Here is a 19,628-nt window from a genome sequence, read left to right as displayed (position 1 = left end):
ATCTTTATAGTTTTAACTTATTTTTTCTAAAAAAAAAAAAACAAAGATAAAAATAAGCCAAATTACTGTATGGCTCCTAGAATAGATGGTATTGGATTTAATTCCTGGCAAAGATCTGATATTATTTTCACCAATCATTTCATCCAGATCATCTTTCTCATAAAAATACATGTTTAAGATTGTCCTAGGTCATAGTAATAAATAAAATTAAATTGTTTTTGTCAACATTGATCAGTGATGAAAACTATTTAAAATTATTAACTTTTTTTAAAAATAACAAACTAAGTATAGGCGTAACCACTGGGGCGCTTACCCGCCTGGCTCAATTAGCCAGACGAAAATTTATAGGTCAATATCAATAGCTTATAATATACTCTGCGGCAAGAAAGCATGTTTGAATCGAGGCCGGAGCGCTCTCTAACCCACCGGGTTGGTCTAGTGATAAACGCGTTTTCCCAAATAAACTGATTTGGAAGTCGAGAGTTCCAGCGTTCAAGTCCTAGTAAAGTCAGTTATTTTAACACGGATTTGAATACTAGGTCGTGGATACAGGTGTTCTTTGGTGGTTGGGTTTCAATTAGCCACACATCTCAGTAATGGTCGAACTGATATTGAACAAGACTACACCTCATTTACACTCATACATATCATCCTCTGAAGTATTATCTGCACGGTAATTACCGAAGGCTAAACAGAAAATAAATAAAAATAAATAATGTTCGAGGTTGGATTTAGCAGGAAAGTTCTAGTACCTTCTGTTCCCTATTTAAGTGCTGCAATCAGTGCGAGTGAGTTGACGCATTTGAGCTAGCTCAGTAACAATAGCAATCTAAAATGAATATTAGAAACTTTTTTAGCAGAAAGTTATATTATTTTCATTTAAGTTGATGAGTTGCAAAACCATCTACTTAAACCAACCTAAAATGTTAAAATGTTCAGGAAATGACAATACTAAATAAGGAAATAATAACAAGTATACCAAACTTCGATAATTTTAAATAAGGATTGAAAATTGTAATTAGCTACTTTTGCTACAGTTTTGCTTAATAAGATGGTTTTGAGTTTGCAATTAGCTACTTGCAAATAATGAAACAAATTTGTACAAAATATTAAAGGTTTATTAAAAAATACCATCATTTAATAATGAAAAAAAAATTTAAATTTTGATAACTAATAATTATTGAAAATCCATAATAGTCCAATTTTTGTTGTGATCAAGTTCAATTACTACAAAAGTTATGTTAAACACAATACAATATTAACACAAAAATTTTAACCTCAAATCAGAACCTGTTGGTTCACATTAATTTCATTCTGTACACAGCCACATCCTGTGAAAATTGACCATTCCACCAGTTTCTTTGTCTTTTTTCTACTTATTCAACAAGTATACGTTTGTAGAAATGAAAAAAGTTTACTTTTGTAAATTTGAAAATAAAGACAATTGAGATGATTTTGAAACTCATATTTAGGTTAAGAACATTTTTCACAAACAAAATTTTTTTTACCGATTTTTAAAACACTGTAACTTTGAGAAAAATTATGGTATGGAGGTGATAAAAAACCATTTTTAAGTTTGAAGTTTCTAGTAGAGAGTCTGTTCAGAAGTTTAAATTCTTAGTTGCTTTAATTTTTTGGGAAGTGTAGTAGTAGTTATTTATTTTATTTTAAGGAGATAGAAGAGGAAGCAACCGGATAAAAGTAGTAGCTAATGTGAATGGCAGAGAAGAGAAATCGAATCTGATAGTTGGTGAAAATTCACGTGGATCTTTGCTACCATCCGGTTCTGGTGTACAGGATCAAACGTATTTTGATAATGATGAGGGTCACTGGCTTGGACGTTCATTTAATATGATCTCATCTCTAAAAATGGAAGTTTTAAAAAACTGTTGGTCACCAATTCCAAGTTATGACTTTGATAAGGATGCTGTGAAATTAAAAGAAAATTCAAATACAGATTCAGATTGAAATTCAAATTCAAATCAGATGATTGGCATCTGCCAAAACTGATGTAAAGAAAGCATGTGCTTAGAGTATCCTGGCAGATGAGAACAGTGACATAACAGGGAAAGGGCAACTTCCCATTGGGGTTAGATTTTTTGACAAAGAAATGATGATGGTTCGTGAGGAATTTCTATGTTTTGTAGAGTTGACTGACATGGATGCAGAATCAGTAGCATCTGCAATTAACAACTTTGTAGAAACGGTAGGCCTTGATCCAGAAAACTGCATCGGATAAGGATACGATGGGTGTTCCAGTATGCAGGAAAGGATGGTGGTGTCCAGAAAATTATTCAAGAAAGGTATACGAGAACGTTATACTTCAGTATGCTAGTCACAAACTGAACTTAGTTGTAAATGACTTAAACTAAATGGCAGTGATATAAAATATGGTCTCCACAATAAGAGAAAAAATAAAATTCTTCCGAGAATTGGCCCGAGTCGAAAATGTATACCGAATATACCAATGCTCTGTCAAACCAATGCAATGGTAAACAATTGCATTATTACCATCCACAGATGGTAACAATGAGAAATGCTGCTTTTCAAATGCATTGTAATGCTAAAAAATCAGAATTCATTGTTAATGTTTGTCTCATAGCAAAATATTCTACACTCCTGCAACTGGTGGTAAATGCTCTTTAGTCAACAAGTGTGGACTTATTTCAATTTGCAAATCACATAAAAAAAAAATCACAGACTCAAGCGAAAACACCATGGAAATGCGATTGTTGAAACTGAAAGTGTTACAGCAGAGGCTCAAACAATCTCCGAGCACCTTGAAACAGATTTCAATATGCCATGTGTCATAAATCAGCAGAAACATTGTGCTAACCCACAAGCACCAACTCCTAGCGATGTTTGGAGAAGATTACTAATTATTCCATTCATAGATTCATTAATAATGTTTCTGGAATAGTGTTTGTCTGAGGAGAACTTACCCACATTCTCATTATCTACACTGCACCTCACATAATGCTTGATGATATAACATATGATTTAAAAAAAAAAGGTTTGGAGTTACTACAATTTGAATGATTTCCTTGGTGAAGCTAACTCTGGTACAACTAATGGAAAGGAAAAAACATGCCAAATGCCGAACTGAAGGAGATAGAACTGGCTCCACTAGTTAAAGAAACCCAACTGTTTTACTCATCCATAAAACAGGTGCTACTTATCTCACTTGCACAGTCCTAAAGATAATGTGCATTATTAAAAGATCCTTCAATACCTTATGCAGAGTAAAAACTTCATTACGGTCAACAATGACAGAAAATTGGCTTGCCAGTCTTTGTATGATGAGTGTCCATAAAAAGAGGGTTCTGGAAGCTAAAAATAAATCAACATTAACCTGAACTCTTGAAGGCTAGTGCTGAAATAAGATTTAGATAGGCTCGAATAGCATTGCAACTAATTTCTTTTAGCGTTTTCAAATGTTCAAATAAAACCATTTTTTAACAAAAAACATATCTTATTTTTGCCTCCCCCCCCAGAGAAAATCCTGGCTACGCCTATGAAACCAAACCAAATCTATTAAATGCACACTTTTTAAAACTTGCATCATATAATAATATGAATCACATTTATATTCATGTAATTACAAGTAGAAATAAATAAATAAATGTTTTTATTCACTCCTACAATCATCTTCAGTGGTTTCAATCACTAAGAAGCATTACAATTTGAATTTTAAAAACTGTATAAAATATATTTAGTTTGTCATTTAAAAAGTTAATATTTTAGAATAAAATTAAAAATTAAAAATTTTAGAATAAAACAATACAAATAAATGAATTAAAACAACCAAACTATAATGGTAATGTAGGTATTAAGATCCAGATACATACGTACATACTTTCTGTAAGCTGTCTATGACCTCCTGTTAATATAAAATTATTTATATGGTATAACATTATATGAAAGTAATTCCCGGGCAAACTTTGTATTCCTTTATAGGGTAAATTTAGCAGGAAACTACCAGCAGTTAGCTGAATATATGTTTACTCATATGAATTACGTATCTTATCAATGAATGAATGAATCATTTCAAGCTACAAATTATACAACAATAGTTTTAAAAGAGTTGAAAATATCTAACAAATATAGCTTTTTAAGTGTTAATAAATCTTTTATTAAATTCATTTTTAACTTCCAGAATTCATTTACCTTTATCAAAGAATTAAAGAAAACTGTAATAATAAAATATTGTTAAAAAATCAAGTAATAAGGTTAAAAAAAAATAATAACTGATTCGAAAAGAAGAATATCATTAATTAAACAAAATCACATATAAAAATAAATTAAAGATAAGATAAGAAAAATTAATGTAAAATGCTTACATTAATGCAGATAATAAATTACTGTTAACAGTGATGTTATATAAATCAATTAAAATAATGTACTGCAGATTTTTATTTCTTTTTTTAGTTTTTTACCTAATGTTTTGTAGTTTCCTGACTTAAAGTGGGGGGGATGGATCAAATATAATGAAGACTTTTATTCTGTTAATACTTTTACTAGTTTAAAATAAATAAAAAAAAAAAATTTTTCAAATAATGATAAAACTTAAAAAAAATCTAATGAACAAGAAGTGCAATCACTAATGTGGAATTAAAAAAATTTTTTTTAACTCCACACCGAATTAAACAAAAGAAAGTCAACAAAATTTATCATTGATAATTATGTTTTATATCAGACATCTTAAAAACTACTGACATTACAGTTCTGGGACCTGTTTTATTCCATTTCCCAGCTCAAATTACATAACAAACCACCAATTTTACTTCTTAATATGGGTCCCGAAAATTACAGTAGGACTTCTTTTTATTAGAAGAGCTGAAATCCGAGCTAAATCTTTTGCTAGCTGTAACTCAAAAACAAAGCATTTCCAGACCTATGTTTGTATGAACTTTTTTAATTATTTTCAACAGTAAAACATATCCTGAAAGTTTCTCCCTTTCTTTATGGGACACCTGGTATTTTAAAAATAAACAATAATAAAATAGATACAAGGATAATGATAAAAATAAAATTAACTGAAAATTTAAAAAAATTATAGTCACGAAAATAACCTAAATAAAAACAAAAAAACCAATCCTAAAATATATTTTGCGTAAAAATAAGCACAAATTAATTAATGTAAATGAAAAAGAAATACATGCCGTAACCAAATAACACCAGATACAAATATATTTTTAAACTCAAAATGATCAAATATGATTCCAGTAGAACACATTCAAAAAATTCAATAATTATGACCAACTTCATAAATGAAAAACAAATATATAACTAAAACATAGATCTCAGAAGTTTTTAGCTCACAAAAGTAAAATAATCAAAAAATCCTGATAAATAACAATCTCAAAATTATAAAATTATAAACTTCCAGAACAATTTTTATAACCTTTAAACAAAATAACATATTAAGAGAAGTAGATTATTTCACAAGATTTACGACAAACACAAAATAAAGACCATCAAACAGATTTTCAGAATGATTATTTGTAGATAACTTAGAAGATAGCTCAGCCAGAGTAATAATAAGTGATAGACTGGAGATTAAATTTATTTAAATTTAGTTGAAATGTATGTGAAGAGATACTCTATTTTAATTTTCTGTGTTAAGCTTTTAATAAGTGCGATGCTGCAAGATTTTTTTGCAGCATCGTCAAAAAATACGATGCTGCAAAATTACTGTCACGGTTGAATTTAATTTATTAATTTAATAGCTCACAACTTTGTAAGAGAAATATAATTTTGTTATTATATGGTATGGAAGAAATGATGTTGCCTGCTGAAATGAATTATAATCACATCACATAAAGGGAGTGTGAATCTGAAAAAAAATCTGGGTATACACATAAGTAAAATTTATTGGTAAACAAAATATAAATCATAATATATCAATTAAATAAAAAATAAAATACATAATATAAAGAAAGAATGGTTAAATGATTACATAAATAAATATATTAACAGAAAACACTAAAGACCATTTATGAAAAAATAAATCTAAGACAACTGCACTTTGATTATTTCAAAATCATAATTAGTAAATACAGAAGTAATGGTATAATTTATAATAAAAGAAAACTTTACAAAAATAAGATTTTAAAATAATTATTTTTGTTATAATAATAGTTTCATAAGTATTGTTTGTTTTATTTTTAAAAAAAATAAACATTACTTATAAACAAAATGCCGCAAGATTAATATTTCTACTTCATATATTTTTAAAAATAAAAAATAATCAACATTTAAAAAAATGTTAAACGTGTGGCCTAACATTTGCATAACATCAAACATTGTGAAATATTTGAACACTCTCAAAAATGATATGTATTAGTGTACAAATAATCTAGAAATTAACACAATTAATTGATCAAAAAATATTTTTTTCTGAAAGCAATTTTTTTTTAATAAAGACAAAAATATATACATACAAGAACAAAAATTTCAAAATAAACAAACTTTTAAACAACTACAATCCCTAAATAAACTATTTTAAGTTTATTAAATAAATTGACTAAATTTTTCCCCTCAAAAAAAAAAAAAATGGCTTGCAAAATAATAGAGTGAAAGAATAATTTTTCTCAATTTTTTCCTGCTACACACATGTAACTTAGTAAAAAGTAAAAATGAGATAACATGCAACTAAAAAAGTTAAAAAAAAAAAAACAAAAAAAACAGATCCAATATAACTAATAGCAAAACTTAATTTTGTGTGATAGTTATACAGCTTGTTTTGGAAACATTCAAAGATGAATTTCTTTAAAATGACTCCACAGTTTTGATAAATCTTCAATGAGTTAACTGATATGTAATTTTATACTTTTATAACTACAACTTTACACACATATTTACAATTAGTTAAGTAAGTAATCTACTGAAAATTAATACTTTTTTTTATAATCCTTAGAAATTCCAAATTTCAGAACTGAATCTCTCCAAGCAAGTTCATATCATTTTTAATGAAACTTTATTAAGTTTAATACTGTATTGAAATCTTTTTACAGAATCTTAAAATTTGTATGTAATGTTCCATTAAATTTTAAACTTTTACATTACCAATAACCACTTAAGAAATATTGAAAGAACTTAATGTTGCTGCAATATTGAAATTTTATTAAAAAAAATATTTTTAATGTCTAAGAAGAATGACCAGTGAGTCGGTAGATGATCATACACAAAAACACATTTGGATCAAACAGCTGTTCAAGGATAGGTTACGAATCAACATTAAAGTTTAACCTCTGTGATCCCAAAACAATTCCCTAATATATAAGTTAAAAAGTAATACTAATTAATAAAATAATTAAGACAAATATTTTTATAACACTTTGAAACAAAAAGTTAAAATAAATAAACATAATAACAAAAAAATGTGTGTAAATAAATCTTACATTTCCTGTAACTAGAAATGCATGGATCTAACACCGGTACAAACAAACTAATAACATGACTGATCTTCACACAACCTACAAAACTAAAATACTAACTTACACATACATACATGTAAAATCGCAAATTACAATCTTAGTATTCAATGTTGCAAAGATTATAGTAGAAATATTTTGGCACAAATATTATAAACAAAACAACACTAAACTAATACTGAGACTAGAAGTGATGAAAGATGTGCAAGACAAGTAATTATCCAAGTTGCATTCTCTCATTTCCTCCATTATCCCTTTTCCCCCAACTGACACATCAGCCTCACTTTCATAGTCTTCCCTCCACACTACATCTCTCTCATTACCTCCATCATTAAGGTAACCTCACACTTACGTACATACAGATTAGCACTATTCACATACCATGAACTGGACAGCACCCATAAAAAATTCTTAAAATAATAATATCAAATTAATTCTATTAATAGAATGAATCTATAATGTATCAAGTAACCGTCAGTTAATTATAGAGATTCAATGAAACGTACAGGAAAATAACTAACAAAAATAACACTATATTAAAGTAAATAAAAATACAATTTAAGTAAAAATTTGAATTCTGTTTATAAAACATATTTAAAAATATTGAATAAATAAAAACTTTAATCTGCTACAGCTTGATATTTCCACCAAAACTGCTTACAAAAAAAAAATTTTGTAATTTTTTTTTTCATTTCATATATGTTACGATGAGTAATATCAATATATAAATATGTAATAAAGATTAAAAAATCAATAAATTTAAATAATGTTATAAAATTAAAATAAATAGCTTTTAAAATAATAAAGTTTTAGCAGTAAGAAAAAAATACAGCGAAAAAGAGTTACAACTGAAAAAGGAGACGATAACAAATTGATAAAATTGAGAAACATAGTGAAAAATAAATTAAACAAAAAAGATTAATTATTCAACAATTTTTTTTTTTGTCTAATGATTAAATTCACCACAAATTCATAACTTATGGATGATAATATGGAATAAAATTTTACAGTGTATGGAAATATCATGCCTGACCAGGAGTCACACCCAGGACCTTCAGGATGAAAGGCTGAGATACTACTATTCTGCCATAGAGGTCAGCAAAAGAATTTCTAATTCTTTTAGGAAATATTATGGTGCATTAATAAATAAAAAATCTTAGACTTTTTTTTCAAATACAGAGAAAAATAAATTTTATAAATGTAACTGCAAAAGAGATACCTTTTTAAAGAAGTTTAATTTTCATCATTAAAGTTATGAAATAGGTACTGGGCAAGACTATTAACTACCCTAATCTATCCTGATGAATAGACAGTCCTTTTGCACTATCCCTTTTTTCCCTTTTTTCTTGATCTCTTCTTCACACTCTCAGATTCATGAGTGCAGGTCTAACGATGACAGATTCTCCAACTTGGAGCATTTTTTTAAATTCTCACTTCCACAAAAATTGAAAGAAGAAAGCTATCTTTTTATTTATTGCACATTTTTTAACCAAATTTTTTTAATGTCTTCCTAGGCAAAGTAGTAGTACAAGATACTCAAAAAAATTCTTTGGGATAAGCATTAGGAGTTGGAGGAGAAAATCAAAGTTTATAAATATTGATTTTTTTTTAATTTTTCAAAACTTTTTTGGGTTTATTTAAACTTGTAATAATATTAAACTATTTAATTTTATACTATTTAAACTTTTAACAGTATTAAAAGTTTAATAGTACTATTTAAATTTTTAAAACTATAAAAAGTTTAAATAATAAACTAATAGTAATAATATTATAATAAAATTTCATCATAATTCCCCTGCACCCCTAAAAAAACATTTTGTAACTTGATTATGAGCATTTTCTATTTTTGAATGAACATTTCAGTTGAGATGACTACCAACAATCTTTTTTTACCCAAATGTGTACATAACAATCTGTTCATTTAGTGAACAATAAGTAATCCCCCATGGCTCAATGAGACGAGAATATATATGACATGCAAATGAGGTGTAGTCTTGTATAGATGCAGGCCGACCATTCCAGAAATGTATGGTTAATTGAATCCCAGCCACCAAAGCACACCAGTATCCACTGTCTAATATTCAAAACTATATAAAAGCAACTAGCTTTTACTAAGATTCGAACCTTAGAACCTTCGACTTCAAAAATCAGTTGTTTTGCGACGACTTAACCATTACACCAACCCAGTGGGTTATCAACAATTTGAATCTGAAAATGTTTTAACATGTAGTACATTTTATTTCCATTTATCGACTGTTACTTACATGCATCTTAAATAAGAAGCATTTAAAAATGCATCTTAAATGCTCTTGCTGAGGTGGAAAGTGCCAACTGTAAATATGTTTTGGCAATTTTTATAGACATAGAGGCAGCATTTCCTTCCTTATGTTGGAGTTCTGTCCTCTATGAGCTAGAACGTCGCAATGTTCCTCTAGCCCTGCAGGCCGTAGTATGTGACTTTGTCAAATCGTATGGCTCTGTTTAAAGATGCACACCTAGCTGTGGAAACATCCGTCACCAGGGGAAGCCTGCAGGCTTCTTGGTCCCCTGCTGTGGAATCTGGTATTTGACGGGTCTCTGGGATTGACATTCCCAGAAGGGGTCATGGCCCAGGCTTTTGCCGATGACTGTCTCCTTTTAGTTCGTGGTAATTCATGACCGCAGCTGGAAGATCGAGCGCAAGCGGCCTTGTCGACTGCGGTGGGATGGATGGACATTCAAAATTTAAAGATTTCTGTGCCCAAGATGAAGTTTATGCTTCTCAAGGTTGCAGACAAATTATCGCACAGTCGAAACCCCTACATTAAGTATAAAGGCTGTGTAATCAGCCGAGTGAGAGTTCATAAGTACCTAGGTGTTTTGTTTGAAAAGAAATTGCTGTTTAGCAACAACATTAGGCAAGTAGCGGCAGATGCCGTCTCAGTGATGCACAAACTTAGGAGGATTGCTCGGAAGGAATATAGGTTGTCTGGCCGTCAAATGTACATGGTGTACCAAGATGTCTTCAAAAGCATGATCTCTTACGCGGCATTCATTTGGGCGCATAGGTTGGATATGAATAGAGCACTTGTTCAAAATTTAAGGAGTGCCCAGTGCACAGCCTTAATTGTAAGCATTAGTGTTTTTAAAACAACTTGCTATGAGGCTATCACCGTATTGGGAAAGGCTCTCCCAATCGATTTGGTGAAAGTTCGGGCAGCCATATGGAGATTGCGAAGAGACCGGGAGGCCGAGGTATTTGGGATGCGGTTTGGAGACGGGCCAGTACCAGAACAATCACAATGCACCGGATCAAAATTTCGTTAAGTTGCCCATTTCCAGCCTGAGGAAGCGGCTGCAGAGGCTCGCGATGGAAGCATGGCAGCTGCAATGGGAACCACGACTAAGGGAAGATCCCTGTATAAGTTTATGCGGGATCTGGGGGATGGTAGACCTCAAGTTCGGTTTTAAGGGCAACGGGTGGCCAGGTGCTCACCAACCATGTTAATTTGAACCAATATTTGTTTCGGTTCCGCCTGACAGCAGATAACCTGTTCGTCTGCGGGGAGGTCCAGTCAAATGAACACCTGATGTTTGACTGCTCTGCTCTTGGGGGGGCCAGAAACCGGGCCACCCTGGAACTTAAAGGTCAAGGGGAAAATTGCCCACTCACAAGCAGCGAGTCAATGTAGCGAGAGCCGCATTGTAGGCCCGTGTGGGAGTTCCTTGATGCGATTGCTATGTTCACCCGATATCAGTAGTTTACTTGAGGGAAGGACTCCTAACGCGCTGCTGTGGGAAGCTAACCATGAGATATATGGCTGACCACCAGCCAATTAGGGCTCCAAGCGCTTTAATATGGTGGACAGGTACTTGCTGGCATTCAACGACCTAGGCGTGGCAGCGAATTGCTGTCTTGACAAAGTAAATTTTAGTTTATGGATCTCATATATATTTTTAGTAGTTGATGGGGTGCGCCTACCCATTTTAGCAAATATATGACAAGTGAGCGGTTGGGACAAGTAAGCCGGTGGTGTATGGCACCGCGATTAGTCGGCTCACGCGATTAGGTAAGCTCTAGGATCTATTTAGGACAGTGGTCGCTAAACTGTTTCAAGGCTCAGTAGCCTCTTGTGGCACAGACATTCGGTCTTATGCTTTAAGGTGACCGAATGGGGTGGTGGCGGAAGAAATGCCAACCAAACCAATGCGAAGTATGTTGGGGAACACTGTAATGATGTTATCGAATGTCTTGCGATTTACAAATGCCGTGCATGTTGATTCAAAGATTTAATTATTTATACGGTCCTTTTCATCTGCGTCTACCATTTGGCGAATGCCGGATGTTAATTTTGTTCTTTGAAGTTTTCTTTTTTAATAAGTCATGGAATCTTTTCATGTGTGGAAAAGTCAATTTTATTATCAAAAGATTATTAATGTGATATATCTTTTTGTTTTTATTTCACTTTTAGCATACGTTGCATGCAATTTCCTTTTATGATGTTATTTTTACGTTGTTGGGTTTTAGTTTTTAATTAATCTTTTATTATACAAAGTATATCGTGTCCGGGAGATGATGACGCGAAAGCGTTTTTCACCCGCAGAAAAAAAAATTTCTCTTTTGCTGATCGGAGGAGGCACGGTTTCATTTAACGGAAATGCAAATTCGCAAAATACACGACACTGATTTACAGTTCCCGCGGACTTTAAATGGGATTTCATTTGACCTTAAAACTGATGTGAAGGTGTGGTAAAACGCACATCATTGAACCGATATTCTCTGAAAATACCATAAATATTTATATATACTTACGGATCTTTAATGAATTTATGTTCCAACTTACTATTGATGTACCGTTTTTCCTTTTTAACCTCCGGGAATCGTCGTAAGGTATTACTTCAGAGGATGATATACATGAGTGTAAGTTTTATACAGTCACGGTCGACCGTTCCTGAGATGTTAATTGAAAATACTAGGATTTGACCGATGGAACTCTCGACTTCGAAATTAGCTGATTTGCGAAGACGCGTTCACCACTAGATCAACCCGGTGGGTTGAAAAACCTTAATCAAGTCGAACTGGCACGCGGGATGTGAACTCCGCCTATCTTCGAACCTCACCTTGCAAGGACAGAAAGGACACTCACGTCCGTATAGTAGCGTAGTATATGTGTCACGAATAATTTTATTCTACTTCTTATAAATAATCTACAATTCTTTACTTCGAACTTTGTGTGACACATAAAGCCAATTCGATTTATTTGTACAAACCTATACAGTTATTTTTAACAAGATGCTGTCAGTTACAAAACATCGAGCCAAACTCTAGCCGACGTAAAGGATATTTTTTATACAAGAAAGTTAATAGAAATTAATAGACATTTATGGTCCGCCAACTCCCCAGTTTTATCATCTTGTGATTTTTACTCGTATCTTTGAGGCTTGCTGAATGAAAGTAAAGATCCACAAAAAACCCACTATTCAACGTGAAATTTCCAGTATCTTAAAAGAAGACCTCTACAAGATTATTTTCAATATAAGTAGATTTGCAACTTGAGTATATGAGATGGTTGGCAAATGATGACTACATTACTGTATAGGGCCTTTAAAAATTTATTATAAAATTTATTTCGGTTTGTTTTTGGCAATGTTTATATTTTTTAAATCAATAGTTTCACCAATCAATAATGTAACAGAGGCGTATCAGGTGAATGAAGTATAATCAATTAGTTCTTTTTCTTGTTGGAGCATACACAATTAAATAATGAATTCTTCCTAAAAACTATTATTTGTTGTAATCATAATGAACTAGATTTTAATATGTGGGATGTAGGGTCTAGGGGATAACCAAAATGAAACAACTGGCACTAGACAGAGAATCCTTGAGAGCTGCATCAAACACCAGTTATATGACTGAACACAAAAAAATAATAAATAAAATTATGCAAAAAACATGCAGTTTAAGAAAATAAAAATTTAACAACTTACCAATAGTGCAGCGGTAATAAATCGAGTATTAAGTAGCTTCATTCATACTGATTATGAACACATAACACAAAAATAACTCTTTATCTGTTAAATTCACTATTAAATTTTGTTTTTTAAAATAGGAAAAGTTAAAAATATTAATTTTTTAAAAGGCATTAATTAAAAAAACATTTGTCAAATTTGTACACATGTGCATTATTATCCACTACACTTATCACACCACTGCTGCAATAAGAATTCACTAATTTTTCACTAAAAAATGAATATATTTAATGTATGTAATAATGAGCACTTGCATTACGCTTATTTAACACTTTTAGAAAAAATACACACGTAATAGTTTATAATAAAATTTTGGTTTTAAAATTCACAATCGCTGAAACAAATAAATAAATTAATAAACAGGTTGGAATCAAAATAATAAATTTATATTAAATAATAACAAATGTAATTTAATTTTATATAATATGGTGTATTCATACAGAGCAGGATTTTGATTGGTCACACAATCAATTCATTAAAATAATAATAAAAAAAAAGGCCTATTTAGTAATTGACTTCCAATTAGCTATTGATAACAAAATATTTATGATAGAACAGAACATGTACAGTAGCCTCAACCAATCTACAAATGTGTTGGCCATTTGGTGTTCCATTTTAATTAGCGCTGGTAAACCACAGGTCAATGGAACAAAGAATGATACGTATGACATTACTTGTTTTTTTAAGCAGAAGGCCAATGCCATAAATATTCACAGACAATTGTGTCCAATCATATAAAACAGATGTAGATGAATGGATGTGAAATCACTGAACAAACCTAAAAAAAAAAAACTCAAGAACGTAACGAATTGAAAAATAATAGCTATGTATTTTAGGTTGTAAGAAATTTCCTTAAAGAAGTCATTTAACAGTTAGAACAAGAGTAATATTAGAAGTTAAACAAAAAATCATGAAGAAGAAACCTGCGAAAGTTGATCCAAAACAAATATGCAAGTTGTTCAAGAAAAAAGTATTCTTCTGCCAATGTGTGGATCCCCTGTCGCTTACCCAAAGGTTTACTTGAACAAGTAAGAGATTTTTCACAATCATTTTACAACTCGAATTTGATGTCAATCGATTCCTCTTTACAATGATGAAAATCTGGCAGAAAAGAAAGTATTTCACGGATGGAGTTAAGAAATTGCTGTGCGTTATAATGGCAAAATTATTCAGTAGGGGTTGTTAAAACCAGGTGTCACACTATGATAAATATCTAAAAGTGAGCAGTTACTTAGTGGAAATGTAATGAAGATATTTGTATGATTCGGTTTTAGTATATAACAATAGTATTCTTAATTAAATCATGCTGATAAAAGGGAGTTGTTAAGAAACTATTGTTATATGAAGTTGGAAAATGGGAGGATACTTCATTACATGCCAATTAATTCACCATTAAAATTGATATACTGTTGATATTTATCTAAAATAGTAGGAACACAACAACCACGTACAAATATAAAATAAAATAATAGTTGTATAATATCAGAAAAATATCTGCAGCCAATAGAACATATGTGTGTATATACTAAACATCTGGAGAGCTGCTATTAGGAACATCGAACATAGATTATAATTTAAACTAGAAAATGTTTTATTTGTGAATAAGAATTGTTACATTAATGAATTTTTAATTACATAGAAGGTAATTATTTAGATAATCTGTACCATTATTTATTATTTTTCATGTTCCTATTGCTTTTAATGGTTAGAAAATAACAGCAAACATAAATTAATTGTATAAAACTTTTAAGTAAATAAAGTGTGCATAATATAAAAAAATTCAGTATATATACAAATTTAAAATTATTTTCAAAAGTTGCAATGTTTATTAATTAAAGAAAGGAGACAACAGTAACAAACCGTGATCTTCCTAGAATGTTCCTATAAGTTATAATATGAAGATATCTTTTCCAACAAAGCACTATCATTAAAATTTTTCTTTTAACAGACAAGTCTGCAATCTTGAAAGATAAACAGAGAAACAAGTCTAACACATGTCCAAAATCATAGATAAGTATATGAATGACTAGCACAAAAATATTGAATGGGGATTTTATTTTTATCTGTAAGTATATATATATATATATATATACAGTTAGCCTTGAAGAAGAGATATATATGTACAACTTCTTCAAGGCTAACCCTTCCTAAATTACTTGTACATATGCATACTTTTTTGACGGCTGGAGGCCATTGGTTTTTTTTTTTTACTATTTTACTTGATAATTAATCCAGTAAACAGCTCAAAGGTTATAATTATAAGGTCACAATTAATATTTACAGGTATTTTTTTGGCTAAAAAAAAATTGGATAGGTATAATATTTAACATATCTATTTAGCAAAAGAAAGTATTTTATTTGGACTTTTTTTTGGGGGGTAATAAATTAAAAAAATATATAAACAGAAAATTGATAAAAGCATCCAAATAAAGATTTAATAAGTTAAGAAAACATGCTTGCATTTATTGATAATATTTTTTTCCAAAATATACACATAATTAATATTGAAAGCTAAATAATAGATTAAAAAAAAAAAATTAAAATGATAAATTGCTTAAATTTACTGATAAAAAAGGTAATAAATTGCATTTTTATTTACAGTTGGATGTAAAATAATTTTAAAATTTGACTTAACTGTTTTACTGATAAATTTTTTGTTACTACAACACGCATAATTATCAAAAACTGAACTTAAACTTAGATAATAATGTTATGCAAAGAGAAATCTGCTACTGATGGGTAGAATTTATAGGTATTGTTATCACCAATATAAATTACACATTATCACAGAAATAAATAATAATGTTATAAAAAACCACCAACTCACTCTTTTAATTTAGGGTCCTTTAGGACACAACATATACTAAAAGTTCCCTAAGAGATATTGAATTATGTAGAAAAATTATTCTACTCTTATTCTAGAAAAATTTTGAGATACAGAATCTATTGTGATTGTATCTCCTCACCTCTTCAAAAAATTTTAACCAAAATTAAATGAAATCAATTACATACTCATATATTTTATTCACATTTTGTACGATGGGAAGTCAACAAACAAAATTTTATAAAAATTGTTTAATCTAGTTTGAAGATATCAAACAAAATGACTGATGAAAAAAGCAAAAAAATTAGGATTATCCCAATCTCTGAATGAGATTGCCTAAATATATAACCAAAGTGACATACTAGCATAATGGAATCATCTGTTTAGTAGAACAATGTGACTGCAAGTCCAAAAAGAAAAACGTTTTCACCTCTTTATGGAATTTGAATAGAACCAAACATTATCTTCCTAATTGAGGTACTTTTGCTTCCTAAGAGGGATTAAAATATACGAAAAACTTTAACTACTCTGAGTAAAATTAAGGAAAATAAGTTCCATATCTCCTTGCGTCCTTGAATAATTGTGATCAAAATTAAAAATGGCATCAACGATCTATATATGGGAAAAAATCATGCCAAATTTCATCCAAATCAGTCCATCTACTCTGTAGGTATCAAGAAAAAAACAGCGTAACATAAATAAATTCTTCTAGAATTTTTCAATGCTAAATTTGCTTTTTGTTAACTTCTTTGAAACATCAAGACATGCTAAAACCCCAACAAGCAAAATTTAGTCTGAAAGCAAACTTTCCCTTATATTTTATACTGTATAGATTTCCTTTTTAATGAAAGTTATATTAAAAGAGAAAAAAAACAGAATAATAATGAAACATCTGAAAATGCATTTATTTATTTTTTACACCATTCATGAATTATAATGGATCAAAATATCATTAAACATTTTAATACTTTTTTCAATATTTCTTATCTTCAAAATCATGCATTTGTTTTTGGTTTGGTGAGATCAAATGGGCTCACATAAGGATAAAACATGTGAGCTTATTTGAATCCCATCTGTAAAAAGAAATGCATATTATCTTTTTGTAAAATCATAAAATATAAAGAATAATAAATTGCTTGACATTTTGAAAATTTCAACTGAATATCTCTACTTATCTTAAATGGTCATTTGAATATCAACAAGGTGGATACCATGTCTGCTCACAATCAATCAAAAATACAATTTTATGACAATTTCTAAACTGTTTTAAGCTGTTTAGTAATTCAGATGAATTTCTTTGTTGAAACATGGAGGAGTCATTATTACTAAACCAAAAAAAAAAATTGAAGCAATGTCATCTCACAAAAGTGTTCCAAAGAAATTAAAAGTTTATGAATCAGCTGGAAACTGGCAACTGCTTTTTGTAATGCACAATACACAAAATTAATCAATTGCCTTAAAAAGGAAAAACTATCATAGTAATTATTATGCAGCATTTTTATAGCAACTGAGCAATGAAATGGTAAATAAAAAAGTTATTTTTCATTATGACAATAATAAACTGCATAAACATAACTGCTCGAATTATGCTATAGGTTGTTTTTACATTCACCCAATTTTCCAGATATAGTAACGTGCAACTTTTTTCTGGCTCCAAACATGAACAAATGTTTACTTGTAAAGATTTTCAGTAAACAATAAGAAAATCAAAGAAACATATATTTTAGAGGTTTCAACAGATTTCTCTGAAGGTATCAAAATGGTTGAATATTGCTGGAATTAATGTGTCAAATTAAAAGATGACTATATAGAAAGTTTTTTAAAAAAATTATGTTTTCATTGGTATTCCAGAAAAATTATCAAATGCCCCTTTATACATCCATGAATTTCAAAGCCAGGATGTGTTGTTAATTAGAACCCAAATAATATAGTATTAATCGGGGATAAAGTTTTAAGATTCATTATTGTTAAAGTATACATGACTGGCTTGAATTATCAATGACCCACAAAAGAGGTTAGTGCTTAATAATTTGCACCTCTCTAACACAAATTAATTTAACTGACTTAAATGTCTCCCAATAATGAATGCTGCACTAGAACATGCATAATTATTTTAGATAAATAATAAACAAAGGACTAATGTGACTAAATACCTTGGAATACAATCACTTAAAATCTATCTGATAATATAAATCCTGTAAAAAAATGCTACAACAATCAGTATTAAAAGTCTGATTGGAGCATAAACAATAAACCCCTCAGTATTCTTCATTGGGGTTACTGTTTTTCTTCTTTTTTTACATATTTCCTATGAAGATCTTTAGCTGTGAAATCTAAAAGTACAGAACTACCCAACAAAAGATAAACTGTAATAAGTTTTTATAATTAAAAATTTAACTAGATATTTAAATCTTTTACTTTTATACTTGAAATTTTGAAAAACGGTAATACGATACTTCTTCATTTTAATGTAAAACTATCTGTAAAATTCAATAATATTTCTATTACATTAACAGAATGAATTTTTTTTTCTAAGTATTATTAAAGAGGTTGAAAGGTAAGTAAGTCAATAGATTAACATGGAGGAGTCTTATTTCTTCCCTTTCACAGTCAGTGGTATAGTGGTGGGTAAAAATTAATCGTTTTATTCATTTACTAATCAATATGCAATTTAAATTAAATTTATTTGATATTGATTTAATATTTGTTTCCACTCAAATTTTTTTAAAATATTTATCATATTTAGATTATAACTACTGAAGTTTATTTTAATTACATAAGAGTTATACCAGTTTATACTAATTTATATATAAAAATTGATTTAACTGAGACTACAAAATAAAACAAGGAAATGGGGGAAGGAAATATTGAGTAGAATTAATTTCTTTATGTAATTGTTAATAATACAGATGATTATAAGTTGGACTTTATGCATTACTTGCAATAAAGGTAAAATAACAGAAGTACTGATTTCAAATAAAAATGATAACTCCCTTTACAAACCTTTAACAAAAAACTATTTTTCTTAACATCCGAATAAAAACTTTCAAGGTTACTTTAATGTAGTAAGATCTATGTGAGGTTGTCTCATAAACTGTATTATAATATGAATATTTTAAACAAAGATATAATTAATAAAAATATCAGTAATTTTTTGCTACTTATACTTTTATAATTAAATAAATGGATGTAACAAAGAAAAAAAAATGAATCTATTGAACATAAAATAAAAATATATAATCTTCTATATTTTATAAATTATTCATTGAGATTTATAAGCTTTTATTTATAATAAATTATTTAGACATTTAAAGAAACTACTCAGAAAAAACTAACACATTTATTTAAATTTAAATAGT

At 29.5% G+C, this 19,628-nt stretch overlaps 1 protein-coding gene across 5 annotated transcripts in view; it reads right to left on the bottom strand.

The window, feature by feature from the left end:
• LOC142331787 (organic cation transporter protein-like) overlaps positions 1 to 13,730 on the bottom strand; it is an 82,087-nt gene extending 68,357 nt beyond the window's left edge. Inside the window, exon 1 of one of the 5 annotated variants that reach the window (XM_075377895.1) lies at positions 13,404 to 13,730. Coding sequence is in view for 4 of the 5 variants with exons in the window: in XM_075377897.1 (XP_075234012.1) it covers positions 3,853 to 3,914 (62 nt within the window). In the remaining variant the exon portion in view is untranslated. Of the gene's footprint in view, positions 1 to 3,852; positions 3,965 to 7,403; positions 7,702 to 13,403 lie in introns of those variants that run through there. The other 4 variants (XM_075377892.1, XM_075377891.1, XM_075377897.1 and 1 more) reach the window with 4 other exon arrangements.
• Positions 13,731 to 19,628: the final 5,898 nt, after the last annotated feature.

This window comes from Lycorma delicatula, chromosome 10 (assembly GCF_047948215.1).
Source record: "Lycorma delicatula isolate Av1 chromosome 10, ASM4794821v1, whole genome shotgun sequence".
Taxonomy (NCBI): domain Eukaryota; kingdom Metazoa; phylum Arthropoda; class Insecta; order Hemiptera; family Fulgoridae; genus Lycorma; species Lycorma delicatula.
The sequence above is the reverse complement of the archived record's forward strand: the minus strand, read 5'-3'. Positions and strand labels throughout refer to the sequence as shown.